The following is a 12,729-nucleotide window of genomic DNA, read 5'->3' as shown; positions in this document are numbered from 1 at the left end:
ATTAAAAAATCAGTTTTTTTTTTCCTATTTTAAAGTCAGAATGCTGCTGAAAGCTTTAATTACAAATGTAATATTGGAGCCTCCCTGTGGTACAAAGGGTTAAGTCTCAGCACTATCAAGCTACCGATAGCAACTGCAGCACAAGTTCTATTCCCCTTTTGGGGCCCTGACCCACATGGTGCAGCAGACCTCTCCTGTCTCACCTGCTGCTAACCTCATACTCCTCTGCACTGCATTTAAGAATTACTTAAATGAGTAGTTAAGGATTACTTATTCTCTGCTAGATGCCTTTTCTTGACATTGTCTCATTTCAGCTGCACAACAGTCTAAAGGGTCAGGAACTTCCTTAATTTCACAGAAGATTAAATGGAGATTCAGAGGCTGGCAACAAAGGGGCATGACAGAGATTTCTTCCAAGGGCCAATGACTCTTAAACAGGTGCCACAGAAGTTGGCACTCAAGGAGGGAAGTGAACAAATGGATAAAGAAATACTGGCAGTGATTGAAGATCGATGGAAAGCATCACTGCCAAGCTCTTGTATGTATAAGTAAATCAATCTTTAAAAAAACAAATGTAACATTTTATAGCTATAACGTATCTGATTTGTTAAATTTTCAAGCTGAATTGATATTTAATCTGTCACATTTTTGACAAAATGTTTATGACAACCCCTCATAATTTCACTATTCTTTAGAGACTTAGTTATATCAACTGTTTCATAATTGATAGTGGTAGCTGCTGGTTTCTCTTTCTTTTTTGTATAAATACTTACTGGGAATTTAGAAATGTTATAAACCCAAGGTACTAAAAATTTAATTTAGGTAACTGACAAAGTTATTGATGTATTATTTTATTTTTTACCTAGATTAATACATCAAAAATTTATTTCTAATGAATTTAAACAGGAAAGCTATTATTTTACCTGTAACTACTGCTTTATATGTGAAGTGGATAAACAAGATTTTGGATGTTTTTCTTTGATATTTCACTTGCAACTTTTCCAATTTCTTTAGTTTCACATTTTACATATGGGTTATTAGTAACTTATAATTTGTAAATATTTTCATCTTTTGAGTATATTTTGCTGTCATTGATTTTTAATTTAATTCCAGTTTGGTGAGAGAAAATAGTCTATGTTAATTTAATTCACTGATATTTATCTAGAGCTGTTTTTTGCACTAGTTGATGGGTCTACTTGGGTAAATATTTCATGTGCATTTTTTAAAGTATGCAATTATTTGATGTAGTGTTCAATAAATGTAAGAAAAACAAGTCAGACCAAATTATTGATGTTTTTTCTTTCATTTACTTCCTTAATTACTGAGAGGATTGTTAAAATATTCAAAATATTTAAAGCCAGTCTTCCAAAAAGTAAAATTCAGGTTTTGTATTAGAAATCAGCACATTAAGAGACCTCAAAATTAAGTGAATTAATGCCTTGATTTTAACAAGACATTATCAAGTGTTTTGATACACTTACAAATTACTGTTAATACCTTGGACACCACTTCCAGTGCTTGTCTATTGATAGCGATGCTTTGTAAAAATATCTTTACTGATAATTCAGTTAGTTGAAACCTGCACACTGTGCTTTAAAATATGTTATAGTTAGCCAATCAGCTTTTTTAAAAGTGCTCTTAAGGGAAACAATCATGTTCAGAAAAGGGAGGAGATTTCTTTAACTTTTTGTCCTTTTTTAAATGAGTTCTTACAAAACCATTTTGATTCAGCTGAAGTTTTTCTCAACCCTATTCAGCAGAATAAAATGTCAAGTTGGCATCTGGCTAGTGACAAGCAGACTATACAGCATATCTGTATAAGTCATTTCCAAGCACCAATTTACATAGTAATTGTTTTAATGTCACTGTATTCAGTTTTCAATGGTTGGGTTTAGTCACACTGTTTTTCTGTTCTAATCTTGCAATGTCAGTTGAGTTTGATAAAGCAGTGATAACTGGTAATTTATTTTACTTTGACAGTCCTGAAAAATTAGTTTGGACTGCAAATATAGGTGAGAATGTTGGGGGGAAGGAGGGTCATCATTCTCTCCCTCCCCCATTATAGAGCAATTTCTTTTGTAAATCAATATTTTATATCACAGAATGATTAATATTTTAATATTTTTTTTAAAGATTTATTTATTTATTCATACAGAACTGGGGTACAGGCCAGAGATGCGGAGGGTGAGAGGGTTCACCAGAGACAGAGTGGGGAGCAGAACAGGCAGATCGACGAAGTACACTGCTGAGGGGAGCAGCGGGTGGGTCAGGAGAGGTCTGCCGCGCCATGTGGTCACCTCCGGGGCAGGCGGGGATCGAACTCATGCGGAAGTGGCTTTGACTTCTTAATGCTGTGCTTTAACCCGCTGTGCCACCAGGGAGGGCCAATATTTTAATATTCTTTATGTCTGTACTTAGAAGCAAAATAGTGTGCTGTGTTTGTGCAGCTGTTTATTGGGACACCATGTCAAGAGTATAGCACATGGGGTAAAGAAAAAGAAGACACCAGAGACAGGCAGGGATCAGGACATGGAGGATGGTGTCGGTGTTTTCTGAGCTGTTTTTAGTGTGTCATGGAGTCTTTGCTATAGATGGGTTGCCAGGTCTGGGCAATGTAGCCCTAGTGCTAGTTCTAAGACTCTCATGAATGGGTTGTACAGAAGCAAGGAGGAGTTATGTGAGGTTAACCAGGATTCCAATGAAAGCATATGATAATGCATACGGTTGAGATTAAGGAGCATGAAGGTATTAAGGCACATTTGGTACTATATTTGAGAGAGAGAATAATTAGTCCTTAAGGGATGAGATCAGCAAAGAGAAAGTAAATAAAACTAAGAACCTAGAAGTCATTGATGCTGAGCATCAATGAACTTGAATATCTGCCTAGCAGGTAAAGAGAAGCTATGTGCAAAGGAGACTGAAAAAAGGACAAAGAGAATGTGCACTTGTTTCTTGAAACCCAGACAAGAGTACTTGGAAATAAGAGAGAGCCAATATAGCAAGTATTATTGGCAAATTCACAAGGCATGGTCTTTAAAATAGATCAGATTTTGCAGCATGTAAGTCATTGACTGCGGCAAATAAATTATGATGAAAAGTGTAATGTCATGATTCAAATTAGGACTGTTGAAAAGTGAATGGGGGTTAGAAAATCATTATCTATACAGGGAAACATGCAGAGGAAATATGTCCTGATTCCTGCCTGTCTCTGGCCTCCTCTTTTTCTTTCCCCCGTATTATGTTCCTGTCATGGTGCCTCAGGAAACAGCTGCACAAACACAACTAATTTTCCAGTTCCTGTCAAAGTAAAATATGGAGGGAAATACGGGCAACAGGAGCGATTTTATAAATCTGGAGAAAGCGATGCTTTTGTTTTCTGCTTAATTTAAGCAGAAAAATAAGCTATGTATAACTTAGTTATGTAAAAATATAACTAAATATAATTAAGTTCTTCACTTCTACTGAGAATTCTACGCAACCCTTTCCATGGCAGGAGTTCCAGACTTCACATGGAATTTAACTAGAAAATGTATTTAGTGCTTATATACTGAAATACCTGAAGCTCTTCACTTCAAACAATAGGCACTTATCATTACATACTAGTTATAAAATCTTAGTGATTAATACTCATTACAGTATGATACATCTACCAGAGGAAATAATCAATTTGGAAAAAAAAAGTAAAAAAAAATGAGTTACTTGACTAGGAGAAAATTTAATAACTGAGATGTAATTCACATACCCCACAATTCACTTTCTATACTATTTAAGTACACTATTGAGTGGTTCTTAGGACAGTCTCCCCTACTCCCACTTATCTGTAGGAGATATATTCCAAGATGCCCAATGGGGGCTTGATCATTTTTTTAACCCCATCTGCTCGTGTGGCTTAAACTTTTCCCCCCACTTCTCATTTGAGTAAACTTCTGATATTACTCAGTACATTTCATTTTAGCAGTGTTCATACTAATAGATTAATCTTACAGCGTAATATGCATTATCCCATAGACAAATGTTGAAATTTATACAAACTAATTATTCCTATATATGCCTGCTTGTGATAGTTGGTTAAGAGATTAACAATTTCTAATAATGAAATAGAACAAATATGAAAATCTACTGCTATAAGATATATGTAAATATACCCTTGTCAACTATCTTACTATTCATATTATTTCTGGACCACACCTAACCCTGGGTAACTGATAGCACAGAAAGCAGCAAACCCATGGAAAAATGGGACACTACTGTATGGCCACAGACACGTGCAACCTTTGCCTCTGACCACTTTCAACTACAGTCAGTCATGAACTCAAAATGGAAAGCCATTTCCTACTTGTAACTACCATCTACCATATTTCCTCACAACCCTAGAGAACTGCTGTCCGTGTTCTTTTTCCATCTATAACCCTACGCTAGCTATTCATATGAGTAGAATCATATATAGTATGGAGTTAAGGAGCTGATTTTTCCATCTAGCTTATTTTCATGGTTCATTCCATCCTAGCATTTAAATGCATTTTTACTCCCGTTTTGTGATGGAAATCTTCCATCACAGAGCTATATATTTGTTTATGCATACAACTACTGATGGACATTTGGGTTGTTTCCACTTTTTAGCTATGGCTATTTTGAATAATGTTGCTATAAACATTCATGTATAAGTTTTGTATGGACATATATATTAATTTATTCTGCATGTATATATATGAGTGGAATTACCATGTCACATGCTAATTCTGTGTTTAATTGAACTCCCTGAATATTTTTTCAAAGCATCAATATCATTTTCATTCAAATAGCAATGTACAAAGATTTTGATGTCTAAATCTTTAATAATAAACTGACTTTTTAGCTTTTGTCATTGTAATAGATAGAAATCAGAATTAAAATATTTTACATTTTCCTGATGAGTAATGTTGAACATTAAAAAGTAAAAAAAAAAAATAGCTTGAATACTTTTTCAATTTAAGTGACTTTGATTTCGTTTTCTTACCTAATTGGGCTAGAATTTATAGAATCTTGGGTTAATATTTTGAATAGATACCCCCTTTATACCTAAGCACTTAAGGATAATGCATCTTTTTTTCCCCCACCATCAAATATAGGCTTTGAAATAGGACATTTTCTTCACTTAAAAAAAAAAGCTAAAATATTAATCACTCATTTAAGTAAACTTATACTAGTCAGTACATTTCATTTTAGCAGTTTATACTGACAGAAGAACCTTAGAATAATATGCATCATTACATCAACCTTTTTTTTTTTTCATTAAGGAATTACAGTTAGGAATGTATGTCTCAAACGCTCCCTTTTAAAAAATATATAATAGCTCATTTTTACATCATTCTGTGCATTTTTCCATCTTAGTTGTAATCCCTGTGGGCTTCCCATCACCAAATCACCCATGTGCCATCACCATAGTCCATCACTTATGCTCACTTTAAGCTTTATTTGACCCTTATCACACTAGAGGTTACAAAGGCTAGGCTTTAAAATTGAACAGACATGACCTTGAAACAGCACATTTATTTTTAGCTTGTGTGTGTGTGTTGTGCGTGCATACACTCTTGTGTGTGTGCAACTCTCACATTACTACCCTTGTATACTTGGTGCCCTGTGTCCCTCATCATCTGCTTTTCAAAGACTCTACCAAACACCGTGTTGGATGGACCTTGAATTGTTATCTATCCTAGGAGGATTTTCATTTTGACAGGGACACATCTTTTAGTTGCAGTGGTAAAAACTCTTCTATCTTTCAGATTAATCAAAAAATGAGATATGAATAATATTTTCATCATTTTAAAAAATAATCCTTCAAAATATACTAAGGCAGCGATGCCTATCTTTGTTGGGTATATGCTGGCTTTCAAGAAAAGAGTAAATGGCATCATTCAAGTAACAATTGTGGAAGGTTTATCTTGTTCCTGATCATTTTACTCCATTTTCTCTATGGCTTAACTTTTTCCCACCCCCCTCACATTCATACTAAGTTATCCCCACGATTTGGACAGTGTTTTATATAGGGGATACCCTTTCCACCTCTCTCTTTCCGGGATTCATATCTGATCAGAGTTCATAAATAGTCTTTTATTTTTCTTAATTTACTTCATACTTTGCTTGTGAACTTGTGGGAAGAAGGTATTTAATCAACTTCACAAGGTAATCAGAATAAAAACAAGAAAACCAGTGCCTTCAAAATTTAAATGAGCTTTTAAAATTGAAATGTAATATTTTACCCTGACATACTTTGGGGTGATTAAACTCAAACATTTCTGGGGATGAGTCTAGCATTCAATAGAAGAAATATAAACAGTTAAATGACACTTATATTTCTGAAATAAATATCTTCCTAAGTGTATTAAGTACTACTTAAAATGAAAATAGACAATTCAATTATTTTTTCCTAAAGAAACTAAACATTACAAAGTATAATTGTTTTTACATTTAACTTAAAATATAGTTCACTGGATATATTTACATTTTATATATTTATGATGTAATTTTGAAGGCACATTAGAAAAAAAAAAAAAAAAAACCTCAATAGATCCTGCAGTCATCGCTTTGGCAACACTGGCCTCAATGTTAACAAGCTTCACATGTTGAGGGACATGCAGGTGTACCCCCTCTTAGTGAACTAGGTAAACAGAAATTCAAACATTCAAACTTACTAGCTCTGCATCACAGAGCAAGTGATGGAAGTCTACTTTATTAGAGTCCATAACAATTTCCACAAGTAGGGGTATTTAGACTACAAAACACTAAAACAATTGAAAATTAATTAAAATGTGTATGTGTGTTGCAAAATTGTCTTTACTGTTCATATTTAAAGTAACTACTGTGTGTTACTGTAGCACCTGTTAAAAACCACGTGGGATGAGAGATTACTGGGATGAGCCATTACCTGAAGTCCAAATGAGGGACCGAGGGGGGCTCACTCCTAAAAGGTGCCGCCCCAATCCCAGGGCAGTCTCCTGTTTCAGAACCAGGTTCACAGAAGGTGGGCAAGTAGGTGGAGGAATGTACATGTGTGGGGATGTGGTATCGGGGTGCAAGCTAGGGTGGATGACCAGAAGCTATTGCTTGGGGGCAGCAGGGCTGAGGGACTCCAGAGTTCCTGCTAATCAGAGCATGCTCTCTCTAGTCCCTGTTCTCGCTGACCTTTCTGCTAACCTTTACAAGTATTCTAGGTAATCTTGCTACTCTGACCATAATATCTGCTTGCTGTTTTCAGCAGATATTAGTTTCCTAGTTTCCAGTAATGTTTCTCATACCAGGACTTTTGCCATTGGTGAGAAACCTACTGCATGAGTGTACAAATGTACAACTTGACCGGGAACTCTGGGCAGCAAGACAATAGCCCCAGGAACAAGGAGGGCTGGGGCTTCCTCACAGTGTTATAGCACCAAGAGTTATTTCCTCTTGCTAGATGGTCTCACATGGACAGATACCATTAGAATAACTCCCACGCTCTCTCCACTCCCACGCTCTCTTCATCTTCTTATGTGTTCTTCCCATGAGAAGGGAAGACACATGACTGACAAGGTTAGCATTATGGAACTTACCATGCTTAGCTTCCCCTCCATAGCTGTAAGATGAAGCTACCTGTCTAAAGAGATCACATACCCAACTCTGTCCTCCACCCTTGGTATTTACAATTATTGAGTATTGTTCAGTAGTGTTATAATTTGAAATTGAATGTGTCTAGTTATTTATTTCACTATTAGTAATCAAAATTGGCCCATATCTATCAAATGCCTACCTACAGAACCTGATCTGTAAAAAGACAGTATTTGAATTCAAAAGCATTTCTGAGGAAAACTAATTTTGCTTTGAAATTGTAAGGAAGAAGGGTTGTGACATATTAGCCTGATAAAACAGCAACACAACTTAAATCAATCAGTCTAAGAGTTGTAAAAATTCTCCTGTACTTTCTCAAGATTTCAGAAGTCACAGAATTTTCTCTCAAGACACAGTCTCTTATTTATAGTTTCAGGTATGAAAATAAAGTTAGTGCTATCTTTGGAATATAAGTGAAATACAAAGGAGAGGATTTTTTGTTTTTTTAAAAATTCAGTTTTTAAGTCATCTTATAAATGTATCTCAATATTTAGGGACAAGAATATGTAACTATGAAATTTATACTTTTATATTGCAATAAAAAAACCCACCAATGATGGCTTTATGATATATCTATGATTCATTTACCTGAATTTTTTGCATGCCTACCTCAACTCATACTAAATGTGACTTTTATGTATCCTAATCTCAAGCACTCCTTCTGTTCATAGATGTAATTTCACCTCACATAGTTAATTACAACATGCTTTAGGTAGTGTCTATGGTAACCATTGAGGAAGAAATTCATATCCAGGGATTAATACTCAAGTATTCTTCAAGCTTGTCTTACTAACAGGATATTCATTCACCCATAAGTTAATCTGTTTCTCACAGGTCAGTCTTCTGCGGTTTTCTGCTGCCCTATTTGATATGTATTTTGTATTTTAAATAAATGTTTTATATTTCCCATCTTGACCTGGAAGTCCAAATATGATATAATATAGCCTATAAAGATGCAGCTTCCTAAATATGTAACTGAAGACACAAAAATGCACAACCGATATACAGTTAGGCTAAATCCAAGTGTAGCAAAATGAAGTCAGGCTGCCAAGTTACCCACTGGCTGGACAGTTGTCATGTAATTTCTGATCATCTCTGCCATGAATAAAAGATAAGGATAAGGTGTTCTAAGGAATGATACCAGGTTGAGCCAAGATGCTATGGACAGAGATCTAATTAGGCAGTAAGTGAAAGCATATTTTAAATATAAATACATTTTCAAAAATGTGCAAAAGTCAACAGAAATTGCAGCGCCAGAAATATGGAAGAAGAGATAGAAAATCTGAGACCACCGAAGCATGGCAAGAAAAAATTGTAACGAAAACAAAAAATATATATATAATTTGTAAGATCAGAAGATGTTGAATATTTGAAAGAAATCTGAAAGCATGAAAAGCTTTGAACTTAGAATTAAGATATAAATAAGAACGACCAAATTAGTGTACATGACAATTGGTATTCCATTATCTGTGGCTTCTACTTAATCAGGCTATCACTGGCTCACTGAAATAAAGTCACAAGAAAGCAGTTCATTTTTATTCTACTGAAGCAAGGCATACAATTAAAGAAAAATGCTTTCCAAATTAGGGTTTCAGAGATAATTCATGTTCTGAAAATTCCTCATAGTGATGAACTAAGCCTATCAAATTTCTACATCTATGGCTCTTTCGCTCAGTGTGAAAATGGCAATGAGCAAACTCACTGGCATTGCAAAGAGAGCACTCTGGTGTGACTAGTGATGTAAGGAGAAATGCTGTGCTGTGGAATAAGCAATACTGTAAACTAGTATTCCCCGATAGGTTTCATTACAAAATCATGTAGCAAAGAAAAATATATCCTCTTCTCTTGGCATTCGAGTCTATACAGTTGGACGTGGCTGACTGCAAATGTGGGTTTTCTTAGGAAAGTGATGCCTGAAGCCTCACATGGTCCTAGTGTTAGTAAGCTGTCCCTGGCCAGGGAGCTGACCCATACGGCACAGCAGACCTCTCCTGTCTCACCCACCGCTCCCTTCACATGTATTCGATAGATTCACTTGTTTTGCTCCCCACTCTGTCTCTAGTGGAGCATCTTACCCCTCAAACCTCTGACCTATACCCCAGTTCTTATAGGCATCAATACATTAAAAAAAAAATCAAGCTTTTAAGAAAATTATGCCTATTATAAAAGCCATAATTTTTTTTTAAATTTACACAAGTTTTGCATTTCTTCCATTGACTGGTTCAATATAAAAAAAGTTACAGTCAAAAAATAATCTCCCTTGGTTAAGGGAAAACATGTGGAAAATAAAAAGACGTGATGGTCAATTACCTGCAGCCTGGTTAAATTGATAAAACTGAAATGTGTGTCAAGTTGCCTTTGTAATTTCAAGGACTGCTAAACCAGAGCTGCAGCCCCTTAGTTAGCTTCTGCAATATGAGGAAAAATGGACGAAGTCAAAGGCATACATATAAGACTTGAAGTAACAGCATCTCTGTAAGACTTCCACTGGCTTTGGTTTCTGGCAGGTAGGACCTTGGCAAATTTCATTAACAACATCCATCTCCCTCTCCGCACTGCTGAAAGTCAGATACTGAACTAACCAGGGTAAACTCTTTCCTGGGGCTCTCATGTTTAACACGTCATGGAGATCCATCTCCAACCTCTGTTAAGGTGGGCTTTGGCATCATTTTACTCTGTGAATGTTTACCCTGCTATAACCAGCCTTAATACGTAAGGATATGATCACTAGCCATATTTTCGCCACATTTTTCTTCCCTACCATTTAAAATAATTTTTTTCAAATACTATCAACTCAAACTAAAAGTTATAAAATAGTTTCTTTCTATTTTTCCATTTTCTTTGTCACTGTTGCCTGAGAATGTCTTTTCTCAAAAAGTGGTAGTTAAACTAAAAATACACACTGAGAAGAATGGGACTGTTGGCCGTCTTTTGACTTCAGTGATTTTCTGCACAGTTTCCATCTGTGATTCTTTCCGCTTGAATACACATTAAAAGACTGGAAGGGTGGAAGTGGGGGAGGAGGTAGATGGAAATTATTCTCTGAGCATATTTATTATGCCAACAATGCAATTTAATGCATCTTTGATGGTGTGCAATTAGGTATTAAAATTTCTCATAACCAGAAATGTTCTCGGTCAGTGGGAATTACTGTAGATAATTTCAGGCAACCTGGGAATAATTTGGCTAGCTGAAGGCCTAGACCAATATATAAAGCATTCAGTTTAGGGGAAAAAAATTGATTTGTTCTTCACATTAATTCTCTACTTAACTATATTGGGAAATGCAAATTCACATAAAACCTGAAGTGAAAACCGATAGTTCTTTTATACTTTAAAATAAATTACAAAGACACAATATGGCAACTAAAAAATAATACCCTAAACCATAATTTGCTGATTTTTTTTTTCTAAAGGGTTAATAATTTTTGGACAAAGCTAAGAATTTTATTTACTGTGTATTACTGCTTTAATTAAGATTCCAGTTGTATTTTCATTAGTTTCCCTTACTGTCTCTCATTTTCTGACTCTGACACCAGCATTTCCAAGGGAGCATGCAGTGACGAGAGAGGGCTGGACTGGGGGATAGTTGGATTGATTTATCAGATACACACGGCTGTTCCATGCTTTCAAATTCTGGTCACATTCTCTACTCCTGGCTTGCCAATTTGGCACTGTATTTGTTAACAAGGAAACTTGAACAGAGCAGAAAACAAGTACAAGAAGCATCAGTAGGACCGGCATCAGAGTGAAGCAGATGAAAAGCACATGTCAAGGTAGTTCTGAGCGCTCTAATAACCAGAACAAGACGTGTGATTCATAATCTTCATGATCAAAGCTCAAATGGATATTTTCCTAAAACACTTCACTTTAAATGGTGAGGATATAGGCAGCTCATGAATGAAGGTGTGTGTTCAGTCGGTAGTTATTCTTTTGGAATTTTAAAGATTAGTCCTATTTAAGTCAATATATTTAGGATGCTGAAATATAAATGATTGTTACATAATTATTAGGGCAAAAAGTTTTCTTGCATGTCCTATTCATGCTACACATGAAACATTACAATCAGACCAAAGCAAAGCTTGCCCGCAGGGCGAGCTGGTACTCACTTAGCATGGCGGATATCTGGCAGGGACCTCTCTAGAGCAATATTGTTGCTGACAAAAATATTGAAGCCATTTTCCCTGTAAGCTGAATCATCGTGATCCTCTTCAGTGAGGGGATAAGGTTTTCCATGTTCACCTTTCCCTAGCAAGAGAAAGCAAAATGGAGTTATCACCTGTATAAAAGCCATTTTATTTTCTATTTTGTTAGTCATCTGTTACTATACTGCACAGAAGCTTCTAGCTGCAAGCTTTTATAACATGATTTCATTTAGAAAAACAAAATAGACTCATGATAAAAGGCAACACATAAGAAGTGTAATCTCAGCCTCCAGAGAGAACGACCGCTACAACATTCCGTGTCTATTTCTTAAATTTCAATGAAGATTCTAATACACATATGCTTTATAACTTGCTTTTATCCAGTATAAATGAATAAAAAGCCACCTTTTCACTCCAATGGTTTACATTATTTGAATATATTCAAATTTATACAAACCCATTGAAGATACAGTTTATTTCTAAATTCCCTATTATAAGCAATGCTGAAATGAACATCTTTGCTTTTATCTTCACAGTTATATATGTTTGGATGAGAGGCTAATACAGTATTTCTTTTTTTAACGAATTTGATAGCTTTCTCAGAAGCACTGAACAATATTTTAAGATTTACTAGTGGAATAGATATTATTCATATTTTGACCTTCTTTGGTTATTAATGAATGTAACAACTTCATGTACTTTCATCATTTACATGTCTTAGTGTAAAATAATTGCCATTTTAAAAAGATTATGTTTTACAACCATGTATTTTGCTTACTTATAAAACTTTGCTAGTATAAAATATTCACATATGATGTGATATTTTCAATCTTTTTTTTTTTTTTAACTTAAATCTGACTTAAGACTTCTGGTTTGTGGTTCTAAATAAAAAGCTTGCAAGTGGCCACCTCATCCTAACAGTGAACAGCTGAACAGACAAAAAAATAACAACTATTTTTGGATTC

The 12,729-nt window shown here is 35.1% G+C and overlaps 1 protein-coding gene across 2 annotated transcripts in view; it reads right to left on the bottom strand.

Moving 5' to 3' along the window:
• Positions 1-12,729, bottom strand: part of GALNTL6 (polypeptide N-acetylgalactosaminyltransferase-like 6) — an 849,045-nt gene that overhangs the window by 494,706 nt on the left and 341,610 nt on the right. For both annotated transcript variants that reach the window (XM_004682397.2, XM_012724993.1), the window contains exon 4: positions 11,729-11,867. In XM_004682397.2, the coding sequence (XP_004682454.1) occupies positions 11,729-11,867 (139 nt within the window). The remainder of the gene's footprint in view (positions 1-11,728; positions 11,868-12,729) is intronic.

This window comes from Condylura cristata, unplaced genomic scaffold (genome assembly GCF_000260355.1).
Source record: "Condylura cristata isolate star-nosed mole 26May11 unplaced genomic scaffold, ConCri1.0 scaffold00014, whole genome shotgun sequence".
Taxonomy (NCBI): Eukaryota; Metazoa; Chordata; class Mammalia; order Eulipotyphla; family Talpidae; genus Condylura; species Condylura cristata.
This window is presented reverse-complemented; position numbering and strand designations above follow the sequence as displayed.